The sequence below is a fragment of the Mus musculus genome, chromosome 7 (genome assembly GCF_000001635.26).
Source record: "Mus musculus strain C57BL/6J chromosome 7, GRCm38.p6 C57BL/6J".
Taxonomy (NCBI): Eukaryota; Metazoa; Chordata; class Mammalia; order Rodentia; family Muridae; genus Mus; species Mus musculus.
The window spans coordinates 56,352,820-56,380,598 of NC_000073.6; the positions used below are offsets into that span (position 1 = coordinate 56,352,820).

General features: G+C 38.0%; 1 protein-coding gene across 5 annotated transcripts in view; it reads left to right on the top strand.

The window, feature by feature from the left end:
• Window positions 1-27,779, top strand: part of Oca2 (oculocutaneous albinism II) — a 296,926-nt gene that overhangs the window by 113,227 nt on the left and 155,920 nt on the right. For all 5 annotated transcript variants that reach the window (NR_157030.1, NR_157031.1, XM_006540700.1 and 2 more), the window contains one exon: window positions 4,284-4,411. Coding sequence is in view for 3 of the 5 variants with exons in the window: in XM_006540700.1 (XP_006540763.1) it covers window positions 4,284-4,411 (128 nt within the window). In the remaining 2 variants the exon portion in view is untranslated. The remainder of the gene's footprint in view (window positions 1-4,283; window positions 4,412-27,779) is intronic.

Below are 27,779 nucleotides of genomic sequence, written 5' to 3' on the forward strand. Positions count from 1 at the left end.
CAGACTTCAAGAGTCTGACAATGGGTAGTTTTTTTCAGGCACATTTAAGCACAACACAATTAGGAAAAATGTTTTCTAGTAATATTAAACTCAATCCTGTGTATACAACAAAGCTTAAGACATGATTACATAGAAATTTATAAAGTATTAAATGACATCTTCCATAGAGATAAATTCTATATCTTAAGTTGGGAAACAGGCTCAAGGTAGACAGCTAATGATAAGGATCTGGGAGAAGATAATGCTACAGATTGATTGAGATAAATGTCAGAAGTCTTTGGGAGCCAGGTGTGGTCTGCATTATACAGATCATACAGAGGTCACTAGGCTATGAACCACAACTATTCCTGCCTTCTGGATAGAAAATAGAGAATACATAGTTTCTTTTGAAGAAACAACCCTGTGTGTAATTCCTGGTTTCCTTAGTACTTATCTATGAGCACAAGACCATCATCCATTGTCTTGGCTTTTATTATTCCATTTGTTATTTTTTTGTTGTTGTTGATGCTTCCAAAACACTGTTTTAATTCCACATTACTCTTATTTTATGAGTTATTTTCTTAATCATTATTATGGTAATTACAAGGAACAAATTAACTTGTAACAGTCTATTTCAGATCAACACTAATTTAATTTTGATAGTCTGAAAGAGCTTTCCTCTTTATAATTTTTCATCTCTTTGTCTTTTGTGCTACTATTTGCTATATAATTTTAATCTTTATATATCTTATGTTCAGTTCTATAATTGTTATTTTAAGATGACATATTTTAAATAACATGAAAGGTCAAAAAGGTTATATCTATATTATTTTTATTTATATAAATGTTCCCAGGTGTTATTTATTCATGTGGTTGGAGTATCTTTCCAAAATGGTTTTCAGTTAAGACTCAAGGGCTTCTATTAGTATACCTTAGATTAAAGGTAGTCATGTCTTTTCCTGTTTTTGTTTATATAGGAATGTCCCATCATCTTTCATTTTGAATGGCAGTTTGGCTGGGTATAAAATTCTTCATTGACAATCTTCTTTTTCAACACTTTGATTATGTAATCCCAGGGTCTTCTCGCATCAGTATTGTGAGATTACTTAATTTTATTGAGTTACGTGGTTAGTTGCTTCTCTCACTGACTCAAAACTTTCTCTTTGTGCCTGTCTTGTCTTTCAGCATTTTTACTATGATATGTCTGAGTGTGGCTCGCTGTAAATCTGTCCTAATTGGACTTAGTTGAGTGTCATGGATGCTGAGATTAATCTTTTCATCATATTTGGGGAGTTTTGCTCATTATTTTTTCAACTATTTTATATTTTATCCTTTTTCCTCTGCTTTTACTTTTAGAATTCTTATGATCCATGTATTGTCTGCTTCATGGTGTCTCACAAGCTTCTGATGTTAATAATTTCTACTTATTAATCTTCTTCCTAAGATTAGAACTTGTTGTTCTTATCACTGCCCAGCTTATACTTTGTATTATTAAAAGCTTTAGAAACCAACTTACATTTCCAAAAACCTCACCATAATTTCATTTCTTTTAGAGATGAATAGATTTTTGGAGGTCTTATTTTATATTCACATTGACATCCTTCCCTAGCTGAATTTCGATACATTTGTCATCATAGAAACTTGTTCTGTTAGTGTCAATAAAATTATTTATTTATTTATTCTTATAAAATGTTTTCACCATATTGTCCTTCCCACCTCTTCCAAGCCCTACTATTCAACTTCATGTTCTTCCTCTCTCTTTCAAACACCAAAAATGAATTGTCCCTTTACCAGCAGGTATCCACTGCAAGCAGCTTCTTGGTTGGGGGTGAGACTTTTTGTTCACTTCTCAATAAAAACTTCTTTTCGAGGGAAGATGTTCCTGTCTGCTGCTCACTGGTGATTTGTGCGTCTCTCCTTGGAGACTATGGCGATCTTTGAATACCTGGAGAGGTTTGGTTGTCAGGGTAACTTTAATGATCTGACTGAGTTGCACTTGTTGGCCATCATACAGACACTGTGAGATTTAAAACTAAGAAGCCTATCCCCTCTTCTCTGGCTTATTCAGACCTTTGACAGGAACCCATAGGTGCATTCTGCAAGGTTGGCCATGTTTCAGCTACAACTACCCAAGTACTACCACCTGCTCTTTTATTGTCTCTACTATGGTTTGAATAATGCAGCTAGTTTCTTATGTTGAGGTCACAGAGATGAAGAATTTGGAGCCAAGAATTTGGTTGCCCATCCACCTTTCATTTTTCATTTTCAATATCTTGTATCACAAAGGTTGGCACAAACACTAAGACAGCTGGCTTTTTAAAAGTGATTTTGATAGACACTATGCAACTTTCCAGCAACAGGTTTTCTGAAAAGTACATATAAACAGAAATATCTATTAGTTATCAGCAAAATAGTAAGCCATGTTTCAAGGCAATTATTAAACTCTGAAACCAAGTGATTAATATTTATTAATATGATTTTCTCCTGGACAATTAACCTTGACAATTTAAGTTGTATCAAACATACTAATATTTAGTTTTCTATGTAAGTTTTATTTTCCTTTAGCATTTGTAAGATGGGCAATTCTCACATTTGTTTTTAGAATACTAAATAAAGCTGTTTATATGTAAAGGCTTATTAGAAATACCAGGACTAGGGATTTTCCCTAAAATTCTGAATATCTCTATTTTGAGTCAACATATTAGAAACAATAAGGTCTGTTGACTATTTCATTTGTTATGGCCATGTTTCAAGTTTTCAGCATTTATAACTTAAGCAATGATTTTGAAAAATCTTGTTAGATATGATTATTTCATAAGCTTTTCAATTTTTTGTGGAAACTGTGTTTTGTTGTTAGGAAATAGTACAGCATATTAGAACAAAACTAAACAACATGGCTAACTAGTTTTTCTTTGACTATTTGCACAATATTACTTAAATGATGTACATTGCAGCTTTTCCTTAGGCCATATGCTTTGGAATAGAATAAGATATGTTGGGTAGAACATTGGTCCTACTATCTCAAAAGTTTTTCTTATTTGTTCTGTGTTTAGTATTGATCAATAGGGATCCTTTTGGACAGAGAACTAACATTTTTGATGCCATCAGATGAGCACACAGTTTCTGAATCACCTTGGCAAGACAGAAATGGTGGTTAGAGCTTAAATCTACTTCAAGTTCTGGATGGGAATGTGGATTTTGTTTGCTAACAGCTCAGTGAATATGTTGATCTTGTAGCTTCATCCATGGGACTGAGAAAGCTTCCAGTAGGAAGGAGAACAACAGAGTAAGGAGTAGTGAGTGTATACTGATGAGCCATTACACAAAACATACTCTGAAATATTTCCAATCACCTTATGTGACATGACTTGTGAGCTATAGTACCACAGTCCTCAGGCATCAGAAATGACTAGAACCTGACCAGATGTTGACCAAGATGAGAAGAGTCAATGAAGAATGTGTCTTTGACAATCAGGGAACCTGGGGAATAAGGGGACAGGCCTCATGACTCTGTGATCTCCAAAAGCAGCTGGATAAGTTTCTCAGGTCCAGGACAATTTGTTACCCCTTTTCAGGGTTCTGGTCACATAGAGGAAGGTCATTCTAGCTGTTAGTCTGTGAATATTTACTTACATTTGTTTGTAATAGCCAAGCACTAGAAACTATTGAGATGCTCTTAGTGGGAAAATGGAATGTACGTTATGGCATAGCCAAATATACCACTGACTGGTGAAGAACACTGAATTTAACTCACAATGTGAAAGGGAAGAACCTTAAAGTAATTGTGCTAAATGCTGCTTTTCTGTCAAGGTAATCTGACCACTGTCACATAAAAACATGCGCCATTAGATCATTTGGGAATGTGACAGCAAGAGTAGACCTTTGTATAAAATGTGTGAGATTTGGGGTTTGAGTTGAAGCATTAGGAGGAGGGAGGGAGGAAGAAAGAGATAAAAATACAAATCCTCATTCATAGAGAATACAGAGAATATAAATTGATCTATCGAGACAAGAGAAGGCTGTTCTGTTGGGAGTGTGCTAGCACACAGTGACAGAAGGATCTGGAGGGGGATAGAGCATGAATGAGCATGAGTTCTGCGGATGATGAATATGCCCATTATCTTGATTGCAGTGTTGGTTCATGAATGTATACATAAGCCAAAATAGAAATTATACTTTAAAATATACACAGTTTGCAGTACAGCATTGTTTTCAACAAAAAAATGTAAACCATTCAGAAGATAAATCATCCACTGGTGTGCTAGCAATGGTGTTTTACAGGCTGTATTTTGTCTGTTTTACAGGATGGATTGCTATTCTGGGTGCCATCTGGTTGCTAATTTTAGCTGATATTCATGACTTTGAGATCATTCTACACAGAGTAGAGTGGGCGACTCTTCTCTTCTTTGCAGCACTCTTTGTGCTGATGGAGGTAAGGCTTTGGAACTGTTACTCGATTTTAGATTTTTACATTTTGTTTGCAGAGTGAAGCCTAAGGCTGCACATCTTTCTACATATTCACTAAATGGGAAATGGTAATGATTAATGTTAAGGTGACCCGGGTTTTTATTTCTGACATTTAAATGTTTCTTATAAAAATGTTTATTTGGTTATTATTCTGTCTTTTTCTTGAATTGTTTTTGTGACATATACATTTGTTTTAATTCGCTAATAAAATATAATTTGCTCAAAATAAGTCTGGAGGAAATGGCTTACACTAGCAAGTTCATACAGCACAAGGATCTGACTTAGACGGCACAATACTGAATGAATACTGCTGTATAGGCAGAGAAAGACTACGTCAGAGAACATGTGATGCTATTATGTATTGCTTTGATTGGAAAGGTTTCTAAAAATTATTCACAATACGTATTTTAATCTTAAGACGTTATTTATAAAGTTGTGCCTTCCTCAAACAGAGAGGAAGAAAAATAGCTAGCAAAAATATGATTCACCAAAGAGTTCCTGACCAAGCATGGGTTCATTGCCTCCCTGTTGTCCCCTGTTATTATATTTTCACTTCTAAAGGCAGAACATTTCCCAAATTTCTCAGTAATGGCCTTTTTGACTCTTGCAAGTCTATTTTTTATTTTTTAAAAATTAATTTTAAAGTTAGCATACAAAACAATGGGTTTTATTATGGCAATTTCATGCAGGTGCTGTTCTTTTTTCTCATTCATCTCCCTTCTGCCACACCCTTCCATGATCTGCTCCACTCTCATTTGTCTCCTTCCATCTCTCAAGTAGTCCTCCCTTTGGCTTTCATGTCCCATGGATTCTCTTAGCCACTCCCTTTCTACCCTTCCTGGCTTCCTGAAAATCTATTCCTAATTTCACTCATGATCCCTTATCTGCAGTCATGACTCTACACACACACACACACACACACACACACAGACACACACACAGACACACACACACATGCACACGCACATGCAATTAAATCTATATTCTACATAGAAGACAAAACACGTGACACTTGTCTTTCTGGCTTATAGTGGTTTCATAATGGTCTTCCAGGTCCATCCATTTTCCTGTAAATATGATAGTGTTTTACGGCTAAAAATTTTCATTTTGTGTCTGTGATTATATAGCCATTGTGTGAGTCTCTGTGTGTATGTGTGTATTAGCACATACTCATTTGTTTATGGACATTTAGGCTGATTCCATGTCTTAGGTGTAGTCCTTGTGACTGGTTCAGCAGTAAACACCAATGTGTGTGATCTCTTTGGTATGTTAGTTTAGAATTCTTCAGGTAAATATGCACAAGTGATATACCTGGGTCATATGATAATTCTATCTATCTATCTATCTATCTATCTATCTATCTATCTATCTATCTATCTACCTATCTATCTATCTATCTACATCTCCTCCCCCACCCCAGCCCTTCCCTCTGAGAGGGCAGCCTCCCCCCGCAGTATCCCACCACCCTGGTGCATTAAGTCTTTGCCGGATTAGGTGCATCTTCTCTCACTGAGGACAGACAAGGCAGCCCTCTGCTACTAATGTGTTGAGGGCCTTAGACCAGCCTGGGTATGCTCTTTGGTTGGTGGCTCAATTCTCTGGGAGTTTCCAGGGGTCCAGGTTAGTTGACACTGTTGGTCTTCCTGTGAGGTTGTCATCTCCTAGAGGGCCTTCAATCACCCCATAACTCTTTCACAGGGGCCCTGACTTTCGTCCAATATTTACTGTGGTATCTGCATCTGTCTCAGTCAGCTGGTGGGTAGAACCTCTCAGAGGGCTGCTATGCTAGGCTTCTGTCTGCAAGCACAACATAGAAGCATGCCTCATTGGACAACAAGTCCTACAGAGGCAACCCATTCCCAGCACTAAACTTCTGGTGTCTCGTAGGATCATTGTTGATTCATTGTAGGAAAACTTAATTTTGGCTCTCGTTGTGTATGTGTATAGATGTATTTTAGGAAACTTCTAAGTAGTAGATTTTCATGTGAGGTTTGAAAAGTTTCTGGTGCTTTTTTTTCCCTTTCAGTTTTCCTCTCCTACTCTGTCCTCCCTCCTATATCACAATCTACCCCTTTCTATTCTTTAAGTCTCCTTTAACCCATTATGTCAGGATATTCTATCTTCCATCTCCTGAACAACTTTACCTGTAGGCCTTTAATAATTTCCTTACCTTTAGGGGCATTCCAAATAAAACACTCACATCTAAAGATTCAAAACTACCATCCACAGTGAGAGAAAGCATTTGACTTTTGTCTTTCTGAGTCTCTGTTACTTCATTCAGAATAACTTCAGCCACTTACCTTCTAATTCCATCATCTTATTTTTCCTGATAGCTGAGTAATAGCTCATTGTAGAAAATGCCATATTTGAATTCTCCATTCTTTAGTTGATGGGTATATTGACTGCTTTTGTGAGCAGAACATCAGTGAACATGGATGAGCAAGTACCTTTGCAGTAGGATATGGGATCTGTTGGGTTCATGCCCATAAATGGCATATCTGAATTTTAGTTTTAGTTTTTTGAAGAGATTCTAGCTGATTTCTACAGTTGTTTTATGGTTTACATTTCCACCAATGATAAATAAGCCTTCCATTTACCCCCATCCATGGGTTTGTTGTCATTTTCTTCATGGATGATGGCAATTCTGATTGTGGTTATATATAAGTGCAAAGAAGTTTTATTTTCATTGTTCTGATGCTAAGTATGTTTAAAAAATCAGATATTTATTGGCCATTTATAATTTTTTGCAAACCACCTTCAGTATACTGGCTTATTTACTGATTGGATAATGCATTATTTTGATGTTTAATATTTGAAGCTATTTGTATAATGTAGATATTAACTGCCTGTCTGATATGTAGGCAGCAAAATTTCCCCATCATGTATGCTATCTCTTCACTTTTATGCTCATGATTTTGCTGTGCAGAAGCCTTTTAATTTTGTATAATTCCTTTTTTTCATTTCTTGAGGTTATTTTCTATGCGATTGGAGACTTTGTTGAAAAGTTGCTTGTGCCTGTACCTTGAAGAATTTTACTATGTTCCTCTGAGCAGTGTCAGATTCTCAGGTCTTTCATTAAGGACTTGGAATCATTCTGAATCGATTTTGTGCAGGATGGGAAGCATGGCTTTAGTTTCAGTTGCCTGATTCAGAATGACTGTTTCTAGCTTCAGCCAGTTACCTTCTAATTCCATCATTTCTTTTTTCCTTTTAGTTTCTGTCCTCTGCATGTGGATAGTCAGTGTACCCTGAAGTATTTGCTGAAGAGGCTGGTTATTGTTGTTGTTTTATTTTCTCTATATTTTTGGCACCTTTGTTGGGATGCTATAGTTGTGTGAGTTTATTTATGAGCATACTGTTTTACTCCAATGGTTTATATGTCTGTTTCTGTGCCAGTATAATACAAGTTTTGCTATTATGCTTCTGTAATAGTATAGTTTGAGGTCAAATATCATGATGCCCCCAGCCCAATTCTTCCTGCTTCATCATGCTTTGGTTATGTGGATGGAATCTTTTATGCTTCTATGTGAAAGTTAAAAATTTTGAAAATATCCTGTTGTTAGTGTTTTAATGGTGATTGTATTAAACCCATAGATTACTTTTAATAATATAACCATTTTTAATAATAATAAACCTGCCAATCCATAACATGAAAGTACTTGCATCATTTAGCAGGTATGCTTAACCTTGTAATGTTGGAACATGATATCATCCACAAGATATACACTCAAGAACTGAACAAAAATTAATTAAAACACTGTTTTTAAAAATGTATGATTTTGTTTAGGTTAGATTCATTATTATTTTTGGCCATATACATTTCTGGGCCATGGTTGAACACATACTTTCTATTCTGTCTTAAATTTTTTATTGAAGGTTTTTTTTTTCACTTTCTTGGTAGATTTCATTTTTTTTAAAGATACACTGAACATGACTCCCCCCCACCCCCGATTTCTCTTTCTAAAAGTTTGTTTTGGTATATAGAAAAGCTATTAATTTTGCATGTTTATTTTATATTCAGCTACTTTGCTAAAAATTGTTGACTAGGTCTAAGAGTTTTCTAGTGATGTTATTAGGACTTTTTAATTATAGATTTACTTTCTTAGTAAGTATGAATAAATTTAATTATTTTTAAATTTAAATTATTACTCTTTACATATATTATATATTGACAGCAGTTTCCTCTAACTCCATTCCTTCTAGTTCCCTGCCCCTACAAGATCTATTTCTCTTTTGCATACCTTCAGAAAAAAAAAAGCGAGCCTCCCAGGGGTAACCAAACATGGCATAACAATTTACAATAACACTAGGTACAAACCCTCATATCAAGGTTGGAAGAGGTGGCCCAGTAGGAGAAAAAGAGTCCCCCAAATGTAAGCAGAAGAGTCAGAGACATGCCCCCCCCAGTCCTGCTGTGAGGGATCCCAGAAGAACAGCAAGCTATGTAACCATAATGTATATGCAAAAGATTTAGTTCAGACCGATTACAGTCCATGATTGTAGCTTCGGTATCTGTGAGCCAGTGTGAGCCCTGCTTAGTTGATTCAGTGGGTCATGTTCTTACTGTGTTCTCAACCACTCTTGGCTCCTAGAATCCATTCTCTCCCTCTTTTTCCAGGTTTTCGTAGCTTTGCCTGGTGCTTGGCTGTGATCTCTGTATTTGCTCCTATCAGTTGCTAAATGATGCTTCTCTGATATCAATTAGGATAGGCACTGATCTATAGGTATAGTAGAATGTCATTAGGAACCAAGTAATTTACTTTTTTGGTGGGGAGGGAGTTCGACTTATTTGGTTCTATCCTGGGTCTCTAGACTGACCAGCCTCTGGTTCCTGGACATCCACACAGTTTCAGCCATGAGCTCCCTCTTGTGCTGTGGGCCTCAAGTTGGACCAGATATGGTCACAAAGAGAAGAGGAGCTATTTCAGATAGGTTGGGTTGGCACTGGGGGAGTTTTAGTGGTCCCCGGGCAGGGTGCTTACCTGGGGTTCTCAGTGTCAGCTTGGCTTCTGGTGGAGTAGGAGGTAATTTAAACAATTCATTTCCTATTTATAGTCTTTTTATTTCTTTCACTTTTCTTATTGTTGTAGCTAAGACTTCAACAGCATATTTATAGGAGTGGAGCAAGTGTGCAATTTTCTTTCGTTCCAGAGTTTAGAAAACAGTCTCAGCTTCCCACATTAGAAGAATGTTAGCTTATAACCATGACGTATATCCCTTATTATATTACATCTATTTTTATTTTATTTATGTTCTTAGTTTCTTTAATCTTTTTTAATCATAAGGAGATGTTGAACTTTATCAAAGGCCATTTTTGGGGGGAGGGCTACAGTGATGACACTGGTGCACAATCAATCATGAGGACCAGAGTTAAAGTTCCAGTACCCATATATCAAACTGAGCATCTTGTAAGTGCCTGTAACTCCAAGTCAGAGGGATCTGATGCTTTCTCTAGCCTCTATTTGCATTCTAACCTGTACACACATAAGCATATACTCACACACATAAATAAGTAAAATAATAACCAAGGTCTGTTCTGTAACTACTGAGATAACCATTTATTTGTCTGCTGAATTATACTTGCTGATTTCCATATGTTGAAACAAACTTGCAGCTCTGCAATAAAATCAATTCAGTCAGGCTCTACAATTTCTTAATGTGTTTTTCAGTTCTATTTGTAAGAATTTTATTGAGAACTGTTGTGGTTTTGGTTATCGGCAAAATTGTTACATCTTTTCTTTTTTTGTTTTGTTTTATCTAGTTTTGGTGACAGTGATTTCAACACTGTAATATGAGTTTGGTAGTGCCTCCCCCTTTGATATTTTATGGAACAATTTGAGGAGCATTACTTGTGGTTCTTCTTTAAATGACTGCTGATTATTTACCAGTGATTGAAATGATTTATCAATCATCCAGCCTGGAATTCATCTGGTGTCCTGAGCTTTTCTTCACTGGGAGATTGCCATTACTGCTTAAATTTAATTGAGGATTATGCTTCTGTTTAAGTTGCATTATGACTAATCCAGGTTGTCAACTTAACTACACCTGAAATAACTAAATTCCAAACACCAGAAACACCTGTGTCTTACCCGAGCTAGTATCTCGTTGGCAAGAATTCACTGGGACAACCGGATCCTTCTACGGCAAAGCTTTTATTGCTTCAACTTAAGGAAGACCCCTCGAACCCGGGAAATGGTGCTGCTTATATAGCCCGCAGTGTGATGTTTCAGCACCTGATGTGGCGTGACAGCACCTGATTAGTTGCTCGCCCATCACCCCATTACTATGCCCTGAGATGGGCAGTGACTGGGCGTGAATTTACTCTTGCACTTGCGCAAAAGGCTTGTTTACTAGTTAGGCGCAGTGGAAGCTGCGCCATCTTATAATGGTGATTGCTCCCGGCACAGCTCTCCACACCTGTGAGCAGTTTTTCTTGATAAGATCATTTGATGTGGGAAGATCCACCTAAAATCCTGGCCACACTTTCTGGTGGCAGCCCATATAAAAGGATGTGAAATAAACAAGCTCTTGGTTTTTTGCTTGCTTGCCCTCACCCTCATTGGAAATTTCATCTTTTCTTTTCCTTAACAACTCCTTTAATATCAATGGCCTAAATTCTCCAATCAAAGGACACAGGTTAATGGAAAAAAAGCAAGAAACAAGATATCTGTCCTCTATAAGAAACATATCTTAGCTTTACGAAAGTACTGCTTTAGAATAGAGTAGACTAAAGGACTTAAGTCCAATTTCAGGAGGGAGCAAGCAGGCATTGTTATCTTAATATTAACAAAATGATTTCAAAATATAACTAACTTTGCTATCTTGGGTTTTGTGTTATTTCATGTGAAGTTGAGAATTGCTCTATCTATCTCTCTGAAGAATTGAGTTGAGTTTTGATGAGGGTTGCATTGAATCTGTATATTGCTTTTGGTAGGATGGCCATTTTCACTATGTTAATACTATGGATCCATGAAGAGGGGAGATCTTTCCATCTTTTGAGGTCTTTTTTGATTTCTTTCTTCAGGGACTTGAAGTTCTTATCATACAGATCTTTCACTTGCTTGGTTACAGTTACACCAAGATATTTTGTATTATTTGTGACTACTGTGGAGGATGTTGCTTCCCTAATTTCTTTCTTAACACATTTATCTTTCTGTAGACAAAGGCTATTGATTTGTTTGAGTTAATTTTATATCCAGCCACTTTGCTGAAGTTGTTTATCAGCTGCAGTTCTCAGGTAGAATTTTTGGGGTCGCTTATGCATACTATCATATCATTCACAAATAGTGATACCTTGACTTCTTTATTTTCAATTTGTATCCCTTTGACCTCCTTTTGTTGTCTAATTGCTCTAGCTAGAACTTTGAGTACTAAATTGAATAAGTAGGGAGAGAGTGGGCAGCCTTGTCTAGCTGCTGATTTTAGTGGGATTGCTTCAAGTTTCTCTCCACTTAATTCGATGTCGGTTGTTAGTTTGCTGTATATTGCTTTTATTATGTTTAGGTATGTGCCTTGAATTCCTGATCTCTTCAAGACTTTTCAGATGAAAGGGTGTTGTATTTTGTCAAAGGCTTTTTCAGCACCTAATGAGATGATCATGTGATTTTTTTTCTTTGAGTTTGTTTATATAGTGGATTATGTTGATGGATTCTCATATATTGAACCATCCCTGTGTCCCTGGGATGATGACTACTTGATCGCTGAGAATGATTGCTTTGGTATTTTCTTGGATTTGGTTTGCAAGAATTATACTGATTATTGATAGTTGTAAGTGAAATTGCTCTGAAGTTCTCTTTATTGGGTCTTTGTGTGCTTTAAGTATTGTAACTGTGGCTTCATAGGATGAATTAGGTAGCATTCCTTCTGTTTCTATTTTGTGGAATAATTTGAGGAGTATTGGCATTAGTTCTTTGAATATTTCACAGAATTCTGCACTAAAAACTATCTTGCCCTAGGCTTTTTGTGGTTGGGAGACTTTACTGACTGTTTCTATTTTCTTAGGTATTATGGGACTGTTTAGATAGTTTACCTCATCCTGACTTAACTTTGGTACATGGCATCTGTCTTGCAAAATGATCTATTTTATTTATATTTTCCAGCTTTGTTGAGAGTAGGTTTTTGTAGTAGGGTCTGATGATTTTTTGAATTTCCTCAGTTTCTCTTGTTATGTCTCCCTTTTCATTTCTGATTTTGTTAATTTGGATACTATCTTCGTTCCCTTTAGTTAGTTTGGCAAACGGGTTACCTAGTTTATTGATTTTCTTAAGAGCCAGCTCTTAATTTTGTTGATTCTTGTATTGTTCTCTTTGTTTCTAACTGGTTGATTTCAGTCCTGAGTTTGACTATTTCCTGCTGTCTACTCTTCTTGGGTGTGTTTGCTTCTTTTTGTTCTAGAGCTTTCATATGTGCTGTTACAGTTACTAGTATAGGATCTCTCCAATTTCTTTAAGAAGGTACTTAGTTCTATGAATTTTCCTCTTAGTACTGCTTTCATCATGTACCATAAATTTGGTTATGTTGTGCCTAATTAAATTCTAGAAAGTCTTTAATTTCTCTCTGTCTGTCTGTCTGTCTTTCTGTCTTTCTTTTCTTTCTTTACTTCAGCAGTTAGCTTTTCCTTGGGAGGTATTTATGAGTTTAACCATGTCACTCTAACATAATAAAATCCTCTGTGGTGTGGTAGTTTGAATAAGAATTGCCCCCTCAGGTTCATATACTGGAACACATGTTCACCAGGTAGTGGAATAGTTTGAAAGGATTCTAAGGATTAGAAGGCATCTCTTTGTTGGAGTAGGTGTGGCCTTGCTGGAGGAAATGTGTCACTAGGAATGGGCTTTGAGCTTTCAAAAGTCACCTTAGGTCCAGTCTGTCTGTCAGTCTGTTTGTCTGTCGGTCTATCTGTCTGCCTGTCTGTCTGTCTGTCTATTTATCTCTACCTCTCTGTCAGCTACTTCTTCAGCACCATGCCTGCCTGCCACCATGCTCTCTGCCATGACAATTGATCGACTAAACTTCTGAAACTGTAAACAATCCCCAATTAAATGCTTTTTCTCTTTCTTTCTTTCTTTCTTTCTTTCTTTCTTTCTTTCTTTCTTTCTCTCTCTCTCTCTCTCTCTCTCTCTCTCTCTCTCTCTCTTTCTTTCTTTCTTTCTTTCTTTTCTTTTTTTCCTTAAATAAGAGTTTCCTTGGTCATGGTATTTCTTCACAGCAATAGAAGAGTTACTAAGACATATAGCAAATTAAGACCAATCACTAAGTGTTTAAAATGGACCTGGAATATTTTAGAGATTCAGTGGTCTTTCTTGAGCATTTTTTTCCATGAGGAGGTATTATGTGCAGTAGCTGGGAAATTTTTCCCGATTGTTATTTCACTTTCATATTGGAATACCCAGGGCCTTGCCAGGTTGATAGCATAACCATTTGGGAGCAGATGAGATCCACTGAAACCAGTTTGTACCTGCTTTACCCACAGTGCCTGCCACCCTTAACACAACTGTGAGAGTGCGAGCAATAATGGTTCTGTGAGAAGGGTTGTCTGGAATTTGCTTTCTTAGGTGTTTACTCTGGATTGTTTTACATTTCTTAATCTTTATGTCTATGCACATCTGCTTTATAGCCTTACAGTATTTAACAACCTGCAATTGAGTTTTAGTGTTTTTCTCCCTTCTCTGTGTTAGCCTAGCAATTAGGGAGCCAAACTGATCCTATTGACTTAGTTGCTTTGACACGAGGGAAAGGCTATGATATCTCAATTTCTTCTCATTTGTATTCATTACTGTACTGCAGTATCCTGATAAGAACCAGGCAGTTTCTACACGTAAGCATGAGACAGGGACAATGTGTCTTTAATGTTTATCCAACAGTGCAGATACATGTAGAATTGATTGTCTTCGTATTAATAAGTCAGGATATAATTTTGTAAAATTTAGTTGCATAGGTGTTTTTGGACTTTTCTAGCAATAATAAGGGCATAATATGTTTTCCCTTAGGGGTGGGAAACAAACTAAGTGATTTAATTAGTGGCTGAAATTAATCTAAAAAAAAAACAGTTTAGCAAAGATTCTTTCTCTTAATTAAAGATAATTCTGAATAGCTGTGAGTTAGCTATTAATCAAGAGCCACTTGTGATATAGAAGCCAATAGGATGGTTTTCTGACAGTAGCCGAGGAAGACGCTTTTGCCTCAGTTTCCATATTGTAACTCGAGTCTCATTAGAGTATTTTCATCTATTTCTTGATATTTGAATCTTCTGAAAACTTTTATCATCATCAGAAACTGAATTTGCTAGTACACTATTCCAGAGTCAGACTAACCATTATATGAATTGTCAGTTTTCAGAAAGTTCAGCTTGAGTAGGCAAACATGGGAGCTAAGCAACAATCAAGTGTGCACCCGGTGTCACCTTGAGGAAGCCAGTTGGTTCTGATGCTTCCAGTCCAGCACAGGATGGGTTAGGGGGAGCCCAACACTCATTCTGATAGAATCTTAGCACCAGGCAAGGTTCACTGGGATGAGGATTTTTCACTGGTAACTGGTCATTCTTTAATGAACAGAGATCCCTTCCCACAGCTCTGGCTTCACATCCCTATTCCAACTAATTCTTTGGCCTCCTTTTAGATTTTTGGGGGTTCCTTACCCTTTTCTGTCTTCTAAACTTAAGTTCTCTAGAGCATATTCTGGAGCTAATCACCACACGTCTTGTTTGTGTAGCTTGGAAACACCCTAATCCGAAGCACAGAGGGTCAGAAGAACTCTAATTTTTTGGGAAATGTTTACATCCACAAAATTATATGCACTGATGCTTACCATGTCCCACTGGCAATGCTGGCTGAATGGTGATTGTACATTTTTCATGTACTTTTTTGCAGTTATTTGCTGAATTACTCTGAAATGAGGCACCATCATTCTCCTTAACTTGCTTGTTTTGCTTGCTCTTTGCTGTGTTCTGAGTCTACACCATCGCTCATTTTGTTGCTCTATTGTTCTAGCTTTCCTTCCTATTTCTAGAGAGTGGTATTCCAGAGAGGATCTGGGTGTTGGGTGTGCTAGCTGCAATGTGGCTGTTGCTAATTTCAGGTTTGTAGCCTTAATCTCTCACAAATCTCTCAGTAAATATATCCAGAGGTTTTTAAATCATCCCAGTGCACAGTCGTTTGCTTTTGTGTGTTTCTATGTCAGTCTCTCTATAAGCACATTGAGCCTGATATGGGGCTCAGGACCCCTCAGATTTCAGCCAATCACCTCAAGGTCTGCCTCTTGCTGTTATTATGACATGTGCTCATTTACTCATTCAAGCCAGCATCTTCTTCAAGTGACCACAGGACTGCCACCTCATGCTTCTGTATAAAACAGACTCATTCCCTCAATCAAAATTCTCTAATACAAGCGGTTTGTTTTCTGATGTTTCTTAGTATAATTACTTTCTCTATGTTTTTCTTTTTCTTTTTTAAAAAAATCTTTTTTATTAGATATTTTCATCATTTACTTTTCAAACGCTATCCCGAAAGTCCCCTATACCCCGCCCCTCTAACTAACCTGGTCATTTCCTTCATCTTTTTCACGTTTTCCACATATTCTTGTAAATGGCTCATCCTTCTAGTATATCCCTCCTATATCTTTTGTACAAATAAGGAGAGAGTGACATGTTTTGTTAAAGTTTTTATTACCTGACAAGTAACCTGCCAGTATATGACTTTACACATTCAACCTTTTAAGACCAACTGTCTTGGAAGTCACATCTAGTCAGGTCACAGAACTCTTCACATTTCACAGCTGTATAGTTTGCTACACGGTGAATATGTCATTGAGCTTCCATCTTATATAGAGGCATTTAGGTTGTTTCCAGTGTTTCATAAGAATAGAGCCAGTTGGAGGTATGTGTATTCAGTCTGGCTTCTTAGAAGTCACACCATTGGGTTACAAGCAAGAGCATGCTTCATTACATATCACCAGGTTTCCCTACACAAGGGTTTCACTGGCTAACATCACACTGGCACTATGAGAAAATCAACCCATTTCCTGACTGTTTCCAACTGTGTGAGAGACTTCATGCTTTTTCTTGTGGCAGCTCGTGATGAACAGTATATCAGCTCTGTTTCCATTTATATTTCCTTTTAAAGTTTCTTTTTTTTTTAAAATTAGTTGTGTGTCTGTGTGCACGTATGGGTGTGTGAGTACAGGTGCCAATGTAGGACAGAGGTGTTGGATTCTCTGGAGGTAGAGTTACAAGCAGCTGTGAGATGCTGTAGGTGATGAGGATGTAACTCAGTTCTCTCTGCAAGAGCAGAGAATACTCTTAATCCCTGAGCCATCTCCAAGCCCTCAGCTTGTGATTCATTAACGAGTGACTTGGCATATTTTTCATAATTGAGAACAATGTTCATATCTTCCTGGTGATGTGCATTTGTGTCAATTTTCCCATTTTTTTTTCTTTTCGAGAGAATCTTGCTTTTTCTCCTAGGCTTACCTAGAACTTGAATTCTTTCTGCCTCAGCCTCCACATATTGTAGATGTGATCGCCACAGCTGTCTAGTTTCCCATTTTTCTATTGAGTTTTGAGTTTTGTTACACAATTTTAAAAGTTTGTCATTTATTAAGAGTCATAGCTTTTAAGCTATGATATATGCTGCAATTATTTTCTCCGAGTTTGACAGTTATGTTTTGACTTTGTGTAGTACTTGTTATTTATTTTTGGTCATGAAAATTTCAAACCCATTAATTTCCAAAATTTATGAATTATGCATGTGGACATTTATTTGTATTTGGAAATATTTTATGTACACCCAGGCTAAAAGAAATCATCCTTGCTTAGGTGTCATCATTCTTATTCCTAAATCTCTGACTCATTTAGAATTCTTATTTTGCTTGGAACCAGTTTTATTTTATTTTCAAATGAGTTTCCTTTTGTTTCAGTAGCACTTACTAAAGAGGACACTTTTACCAGGGAGATCTAGATGCCACTTCCATTGTGTGCTGACTTTCCAGGTCAGATAAGTGCAAGCTGTGATCTCTATCTGTCCCATGGTCTACTTATCTACATATGTACTGTACAAAGCTGTGTGAAGCTTTCACTTACCTTAAATGTCTAGAGGGGTTAGTTTTTGCATAGTTTTTCTTTTTCATTGGGTAATTTTGCATCATTCTTCTTTTTTAGTATCAATTTATCATAATACAACAAGATAGTTTGCATATACTCTTGGTTAAAATTGCACCAAATGTAAAAATTAATGTAAAACAACTTCTGTGTATTTGTTGATTCATCCAATCTAAGAACAGAATGGTTCTTTTTGTCTATGTTCAAGTCTATATCTATGTCTCTCTCAAGAATGCTTTACAATCCCAAGACAAGGCTATCCACTCTCTCCCTATCTGTTCAATATAGTACCCAAAGTCCTAGCCAGAGCAATAAGACAACAAAAGGTCAAAGAGATATAAATTGGAAAGGAAGAAGTCAAAATATCACTATTTGTGGATAATATGATAGTATACTTAAGTGACCCAAAAATTCTACCAGAGAATTCCTAAACCTGATAAACAACTTCAGCAAAGTGGCTGGATATAAAATTAACTCAAACAAATCAGTGGCCTTCCTCTACTCAAATGATAAACAGACTGAAAAAAGAAATTAGTGAAACAACACCTTTCACAATAGTCGCAAATAATATGATATATTGGTGTGACTCTAAGTAAGTGAAATATCTGTATGACAGGAACTTCAAGTCTCAGAAGAAAGAAACTGAAGAAGATCTCAGAAGATGGAAAGATCTCCCATGCTCATGGATTGGCAGGATTAATATAGTAAAAATGGCTATCCTGCCGAAAGCAATCTACAGATTCAATGCAATCACCATCAAAATTCCAACTCAATTCTTCATAAAGCTAGAAAAAACAATTTCCAAATTCATCTGGAATAACAAAAAACCCAGGATAGCAAAGTTATAAAAAAAATTATTCTCAACAATAAAAGAACTTCTGGGGGAATCTCCATCCCAGACTTCAAGTTGTATTACACAGCAATAGTGATAAAAACTGCATAGTATTGGTACAGAGACAGGCAGGTAGATCAATGGAACAGAATAGAGGACCCAAAAATGAACCCACACACCTATGGTCACTTGATCTTTATCAAAGGAGCTAAAACCATCCACTGGAAAAAAGACAGCATTTTTAACTAATGGTGCTGGTTCAACTGGCAGTTAGCATGTAGAAGAATGCAAATTGATCTATTCTTATCTCCTTGTATAAAACTCAATTCCATGTGGATAAAGGACCTCCCCATAAAGCCAGAGACACTGAAACTAATAGAAAAGGAAGTAGAGGAAGAGCCTCGAGCACATTGGCACAGGGGGAAATTTTCTGAACAGAACACCTACAGCTTATGCTCTAATCAAGAATTGACAAATAGGACTTCATAAAATTGCAAAACTTCTGTAAGGCAAAGGAAACTGTCGTTAGGACAAAACAGCAACCAACAGTTTGGGAAAGATCTTTACCAATCCTACATCTGATATGGGGCTAATATCCAATATATACAAACTCAAGAAGTTAGACTTTAGAGAACCAAATAACTCTATTAAAAAACGGGGTAAAGAGCTAAACAAAGAATTCTCAATTGAAGAATACTGAATGACTGAGAAGCACCTAAAGAAATATTCAACATCCTTAGTCATCAGGGAAATGCAAATCAAAACAATCCTGAGATTCTACCTCACACCAGTCAGAATGGCTAAGCTCAAAAATTCAGGTGACAGCAGATGCTTATAGAGGAGAAAGTGGGGAAAAGCCTTGAAGATATGGGCACAGGGGAAAATTTCCTGAACAGAACAGCAATGGCTTGTGCTGTAAGATCGAGAATTGACATATGGGACCTAATGAAACTCCAAAGTTTCTACAAGGCAAAAGACACCGTCAATAAGACAAAAAGACCACCAACAGATTGGGAAAGGATCTTTACCTATCCTAAATCAGATAGGGGACTAATATCCAACATATATAAAGAACTCAAGAAGGTGGACTTCAGAAAATCAAATAACCCCATTAAAAATGGGGCTCAGAACTGAACAAAGAATTCTCACCTGAGGAATACTGAATGGCAGAGAAGCACCTGAAAAAATGTTCAACATCCTTAATCATCAGGGAAATCAAATCAAATCAAAACAACCCTGAGATTCCACCTCACACCAGTCAGAATGGCTAAGATCAAAAATTCAGGTGACAGCAGATGCTGGCGTGGATGTGGAGAAAGAGGAACACTCCTCCATTGCTGGTGGGATTGCAAGCTTGTACAACCACTCTGGAAATCAGTCTGGCGGTTCCTCAGAAAATTGGACATAGTACTACCTGAGAACCCAGCTGTACCACTCCTGGGCATATTCCTAGAAGATGCTCCAACATGTAATAAGGACACATGCTCCACTATGTTCATAGCAGCCTTATTTATAATAGCCAGAAGTTTGAAAGAACCCAGATGTCCCTCAACAGAAGAATGGATACAGAAAATGTGGTACATTAACACAATGGAGTATTATGCAGCTATTAAAAACAATGAATTCATGAAATTCTTAGGCAAATGAATGGAACTAGAAAATATCATCCTCAGTGAAGTAACCCGACCACAAAAGAACACACATAGTATGCACTCAGTGATAAGTGGATAAATGCCCAGAAGTTTGGAATACCCAAGATATATTGGAAGACAACATGAAGCTCAAGAAGAAAGAAGACCAAAGTATGGATAATTCGATCCTTCTTAGAAGGGGGATCAAAATACCCATGGGAGGACATACAGAGGCAAAGTGTAGAGTAGAAACTGAAGGAAAGGCCATCTAGAGACTGTCTGACCTAGGAATCCATCCCACATATAATTACCAAACCCAGACACTATTGTGGATGCCAATTGACAGGAGCCTGATATAGCTGTCTCCTGAGAGGTTCTACCAGTGCCTGACAAATACAGAAGTGGATGCTCACAGCCATCCATTGGACTGAGTACAGAGTCCCCAATGGAGGAGCTAAAGAAAGGACCCAAGGAGCTGAAAGGGGTTTGCAGCCCCATAGGAGGAGCAACAATATGAATCAACCAATACCCTCAGAGCTCCCAGGGACTAAATCATCAACCAAAGAGTACACATGGTGGGACCCATGACTCCAGCTATATATGTAGCAGAGGATGGCCTTGTGGAACATCAATGAGAGGAGAGGCCCTTGGTCCTGTGAAGACTCCATGACCCAGTGTAGGGCACTGTCAGGACAGGGAAGCAGGAGTAGGTGGGTTAGTGAGCAGGGGGAGGGTGAAGGGGAGTGGGGGCTGGAGGGGAAACGAGGAAAGGGGATAACATTTGAAATGTAAATAAAGGCAATATCTCATAAAAATACAAGAAAAAAAAACCCACAAGGAATGATTTAAGATTGTGTTGTATAATTTTATAGGAGTTCTGTTCAATGTTGTGGAGCCATGAGCTAAGCGCAGACAGCCTGGTTTCCAGTTGAGGCTAGATCTTGAACCCGGCGACCCGGTAGTGATAATTCACTTACATGGGAGGGAAGGAAGGAGTTCTCTCATGTCTCCTGGATCCTGGCTCCTGTCGAAGTTACCGCCCCCACAATCCCCACAGGAGAGCCATGGCTATCAGCCACTTAGGAATAGCATCAAGCCCTCCCACATGCAAATAAGGTTTCCCCCAAACTCTCAGTCCAAGCCAATGAGAGGGGCTTGCTGTCAAACCCTAAATTACTGCCAGAACTGTATATAGAGAGCCATGCAGGGAATTAAAGGCACGCGAGAATTATTCCTTTGAGCCTTTTGTTCCAAGAGCTGTAACACTTGGGAAGAGATCTTCTCTCCCCAGAACCATGATGAGGTCCCACTGCATTCCTGACTGGATTGTCAGCTTTTCAGAGACCCAGCCTGACCTGACTCAGTTCAGAGAGGCTCAGAGTTACCCAGCCTGCACTCACTTCCCCTCCCTGGGGCCTTCCCACCCACCTGGATAGAGGTCCCCGTGGAAAACCTTTGGTACCCAGCCCCACACAATGTGTTCCAACACATCTTTGTCTATATCACATACTCTGTTCTTTTTGTTTGTTTGTTTGTTTGTTTGTTTTTGTTTTTCGAGACGGGTTTCTATGTGTAGCCCTGGCTGTCCTGGAACTCACTCTGTAGACCAGGCTGGCCTTGAACTCAGAAACTCACCTGCCTCTGCCTCCCAAGTGCTGGGATTAAAGGTGTGCGCCACTACGCCTGGCCCACATACATTGTTCTTTACCAGCACATTCTCTCCCTATTGTATGCATGTATGCATGTATGTATATGTGTATGAAGACCCCTGTCTTTTTCCCTGTCATACTGGAATTGAGCCTATAGCTTCATACTGTAATTGCGTTCTCTCTCACTCAGCTACCCCAGCTCAAACATAGGTTTTAAAAATTAGATTATATATTAGTTACTTTTCTGACTGCTGTGACCAAGTATGTATTAAGGAGCATCAAACTTCCCTGACAATAGTTCTGAATGAATACGCCCTTTTGAAAAAAGAGGAACAAGAGGATAGCAACGAGAGATTGGACCAAAGCAAGACTGCAACCCCACAAGACAAACACAGACCCTGCACTTCTAGGTGTGGTTTCTGGGATGCTTGGTGGCAATATCTGGGTTCTAATAGGCTTAGATAGCCCCGAACTGCCACTTCTATTGTCTATAGTGGATGACACTCACTATTTCTTGGGCTTTCTTCAGTTGGGGCTGGTAGCTTTTCTCAGCTTGTGTCCTATATTTCTGACATCTCCAGTATTCTGAGGTATCTGGTACACCTTTCCACCTTCACATGCAGCCTCTTCTGCAACTCCATGTAGGAAACTCAACACTCCAAATGTGCTTTGGTTTCTGTAGCCATTTAGAGCCCTTGTGCTAGCTGCGATGATATCTGTCCCTCTTGCATTGTGTATCTGTAAAACCATCACTACATGGATAATGCAAATAATGCTGTCAGCTTGAGATATAACTTGGTGCCTTTGGGTCACAGTTGCAGTAGCTTCTATGTGGCTACCCAGTGGAACCTGGAAAAAAACATGCCACCACCACCACCCCCCCCCCTCCAGGTAGCTGACTCACAGTTGGACATCCCAGAGGCACTCTCTTTCCAGGTGTTCTCTTTCTCAAATGAATTTGCATTGTCATGCTCTCAAGCTCCTGGTGTGTGGATTCCTGACCTCAAGGCAGGGTCATTTCCTGTTGTCACCAGGTCAGTTGCCACCTGCATATTTCTGTCCACAGTGGAACTTGAATTATGCTTTTTTTTTTTCTGCCACACTACATGGCACTGCTTCTTTTTGTTTCACATTCTGTTCTCTCTCTTTCTGCAAATCAGGGTAAATTCAGCAAGCAATAACAGGGATACAAACTGACTATAAAGCTGTCTTTAAATTTCTTCTGTCAAAAATTTAGTCCATTCCCTTTAAACTCAGTCTCATTGAAGTTTTAGGACACAGGCAGAAAGCAGTTGGATTCATAACATGCATGGCCACCTACACCAGATTCTGATAGTCCTTTTTTTTCTCCCTCTGAAACCTCAGTTTTCTATCTGCGTACTTATGGCGTTTGCTCTTCCACACTTGGACCATAAACATCAGGTTTCCTTAGTCTGCATCTCTAACCTTTTCCATCTTCTCTCATGTTAGTTAAAAGGGCCTGGGATTTACAGATACACATGACAAACATGATCAAGTTTATCACAGCAATTACTTCACTTTTCCGCATCAGTTTCCTGTCCTCCTTTTATTGGTACTTTGACTAATACTTGAGAAGAAGCAACTTAAGAGAGGAAGGATTATGTGGCTCCCATTCTGAAGGACACAGTCCATCACGGCAGGGATGGCATGGTGGTGGGAACCTGGGACAGCTGTTCATATTGTTTCTGCAGTCAGAAAGCAGAGAGAGATGAGTAATGATATACATTAAGCTCTCTCCTTTTTTTTTTTTTTCCTTTTTATTCAGTCTGGGTTTCCAGTACATGGAATGCTGCAACCCATGCTCAGGGCATGTCTTCCCTGTCAATTCATCTTAATCTGGAAAGTCTCTCAAGGATGTTCAGAGAAGTCTGTCTTCTAGGTGAATCTGAATCTAGATATACTGACAACAAAGAATAACTATCACAGTGTGTGTGTGTAGTAGAGATACATGGCCAACATGAAATGCCTAAAAATGCTATGTGTGGGATTAAATGCTTGCTGAGAGCTTAGCTGGCAGCTGGAACTCAAGTTTAAGAGGTTTTCTTTTCATCCTGTAACAGGTGTGAGTGCCAGGACTGTCTCTGCAATTTAATCTATGCTAACACCTGAATTTCTCCTGGAATTTTTGTGTAATTAGCACAAAGTGACTCCAATAAAAACATAACTCTACAAGGATGTCTCTGGTAGAAACATAGAAACGTTGCTATATTCCTATCACTCTGCTCCTGGGTTCTCCATCTGTGATCTGAAGGGCATTCTTTCTACACCATTATACTACATGTTAGTCAAGTATACAAGAATACATTCAATCTCATGCATGCTAACAAGTCTCCAAATGTGGTGATGCTTTGGAGGAAATGCTTTTAGTTTTAGCCTATTAAACAAGACACTGACATTGGGGATGTCCTATTCATTTTATCACATTAAGAAAATGTATTTCAGTCCATATTTTTTGAGTACTTTAGTTATTAATGGATATTGAATTTTGTAAGGATTGATTTTTTTTCTCCAGAATTCATAGTAATAATTTTCTCTTAGATCAATTAATAAAATTTAAGCCATTAATTAATTTATTACAATTGAAATAACTTTGAATTTTAGAATAAATCATCTTTGTCTTGAAACATTTTCATTTTAAAAAAGTTTTTAGTATATGTTAATTATGCATAATAATAGCTTTATAATGACACTTTACTATGCATATATATTTTGATCATATTTACTCAATCGTCCTCTTTGTTCCCTACCCACTCCTGCACATTATCCCTTGTGATGGTTTTTATATGCTTGGTCCAGGGAGTAGCACTATTAAAAGGGGTAACCCTTTTGGAGTAGGTGTGTCATCACTGTGGGCTATAAGACCCTCATGCTAGCTGCCTGGAAGCCAGTATTCTGCTAGAAACCTTCAGAGAAGATGTAGAACTCTCAGCTCCTCCTGAACCATGCCTGCCTAGGTGCTCCTACCTTGATGATAATGGACTGAACCTCAGAATCTGTAAGCCAGACCCAATTAAATGTTGTCCTTTATAAGACTTGCCTTGGTCATGGTGTCTGTTCACACCAGTAAAACCTCAACTAAGATGTCTCACTTTTCCCAAGTTCTTCCCAAGTTCTTCACTCTCTGCTTTCATGTCATTGTTTTCAGTGATGCAATGGTGTTATTGTGATTGCATACAGGAGTATGGCAAATGTTTACTGGAACATTCATGAGCTATACCACTGAAGATCTTTTCCACTCCACTAGAAACCACCAACTGCCTACAAATACTCAGGGAAGGGATCGTGATCCCCTCCCTGCTTCATCATATCTTCCCTCGGCCTTGCTGGGGTAATTTAAATGTCCTATTCATGACTGAACATTCAACCAACACTTTGACCAGCTATAGGCATTTTCAGTAACTATACTTTGCAAAAAGATGCTTTTCTGAAAAAAGCTTCCAGTGATGCTAATCTATGAGCATAAGCATAAATATTGAGAAGACAGTAAGACAAGCGCATCACATCTATTTAGCAGTATAACTGCTGCAGCCTTCCCAGGAGGGCCTGCCTCCTCCTTATTACAGGCATTTTGACCAGTATACAGTAACAGATTTTAATTTTTTCCAGAGGCTTAAGTCTCCACTCCAACTAGAAAGATGCTAGTTAGCTAAAACAGATTGCCACTGTTGCTCCAGTGAGTACATCTTGCATGGTCTGTTGATAGTGTAGCCTGCAAGGGTCATAGCTGAGTCAGACTACTGATGACTTAGCATTTTTTGTCACCATGAAACAAAGAGCTGTTTTAGTCACTCTTCTATTGCTGTAAAGATATACCACGACCAGTTCTAATAAAAGGAAGTGCTTATCAGGTGGCTTGCTAATAGTTGCAGAGGGTAAGTCTATAATAATCATCATGGTGGAGAGCAGACCAGCATGGTGCTGGAGCAGTAGCTGAGAGTTCTATATCCTGATCCTCAGGCAACAGGTATAGCAAGAGACATTGGGCCTGCCATGGGCTTTCGAAGCTTCCAGGCCCACTGTCAGTAACACATCTCCTCCAAAAAGGCTGGATCCACTCTAACAAGACTATTCCTCCTAATTCCACTTCACAGATATGTGCTCAGCCATGTTCAATGACACTCTATTTGTAATAACCAGAAGATAGAAATCTAAATGTGTTTTTAATATATGAATTGTTAATGAAAATATGATACATACCCACAATGGAATACTGTTTAACTGTACAGAAAGACTATATCCACATGATATAAAGAGAAGGTTCTTTGGTGAGGGGTGGTAGTTACACTTACATATTGGTATAAAGATAAGATTTCTACTGTAGTTAAGAATTACATTGGTAATTACTAAACTGGTAGTAGATTATCTTCTGAGATCCGTGACCTCACTAGCCCTGGGTAGCTGATTATATTTCTAGCATCAAGCATGATTTTCTTCCTGTTGAGTGGGCTTCAAGTCCAATTAGACTGTTGTTGGTTGCCACCAAGATATGAGTGCCATTTATTGCATCTTTATAGGCATGTTCACATACTGACCATTGTTGTGGTTCATAGGGGTTGCTTTCTTAGCAGCATGTGTAGTATATTTTGGTGCTATAGAAGTTAGACCTCAGGAAGGAGACTTTCAGATTAGATCTAGCTCAAATAACCTTGGTTTTTGTGTCCTAAGTATGCATTGTCTTCAGCAATAGGAAATTTTCTTCAACCTCTGAGAGGCAATCAAAGGCAATAGCCAAAGCTGAAATTGTTTTGGGAGTTACTTGGAGTACCCAACTGACTATGTGCATTCACTAATTTTACATAACTAAAAATTGTATGATTTCTTAAGGCATTGTGAAACAACTTTGGAGATTTTGTTCTTTCTCCATCTTCTTTCTCTACTGACCACCCTCCCCACTCGTAAGTTCGAGCCCCACTTCTGTCTTTCTGTTTCCCATTTCCTAGTCTATGTATATTGTTATTTTCCTCTGAAGCCCTCCACCCCACCTATGGACCCATTTTACTTCCATGGGCTCTATGGTTACTCCATGTTTTATACTTATATCTGAAGTTTTGAAGCTAGAAGCTACTGATGAAAGAGAGTAAGTTATGGCTTGTCCTTCCTGGGCCAAGTTACCTCACTCAAGGCAACTATTTCTAAGTCTACCCCTTTGTCTGAAAATGTTATTTTGTCAGTATAGTTAAATAGTATTCCATTGTGCACGTGTACCATATATCATTATCCATTTGTTTGTTGAGGGACATTAGGTTGTTTCTGTTTCCTGGCTATTGTGAATATGGCATCAATGAATCCTGCTGAGCAATTATCTGTAGAGTAGGATGTTGAGTGCTTTGGGCATATGCTAAGGAGTGGTATAGCTGGATTGTATGGTAGATTTACTCTTAACACTTGAGAATTTCCCATATGGATTTACAGAGCGGCCATGCAGGTTTGCAATCCCACTAACAGTGAATGAGGGGTTCTTTTTCCTCATTACTTTCCCCCAAAACCTTGCCAGCATTTGTTGTTAGTTGTTTTGTGTATCTTAGCTATACTGACTGTCATAAGACAAAAATTTAAAGTTGTTTAGTTTGCACTTCACCAATCGCTAAAGATAGTGAAGATTTTTTCAAGTATTTTTTAGCTGTTTTTATTTCTTTTATTGAGAACTCTCTGTTTAGACTTTTACCTCATTTGTTAATTTGGTCATTATGTTTCTTCGACTCCTTGTTCTTTATCTTCTTTGTATGTTCTGTATGTTCTAGGTACTAACCATCTGTAAAGATTCTCTCCTGTTATGTGAGCTTCGTCTTCACTTCATTGATTGTTTCTTTAGCTGTGCAGAAGCCTTTTAGTTTTATAAGGTCCCACTTGTCAGTTGTTGGCCACACTTCCTAGAGCAAATGCCGTGTTACTCAGAAACTTGTTTCCTACTTCTGTATCTTGTAGGGTGATGCTTATGGTTTCTTCTAGCAGTTTTAGCATTTCAGGTTTCAAAATGAGGTCTTTGCTTAGGGGGATAGATATATGTCTTATTCCATTCTTCTGCATGTGGACACCCAGTTTCCCCAGCACCACTTGCTGAAAATGCTTTCATCTCTTTCTGTATTTGTTTTGGGTTTCTTTGTCAT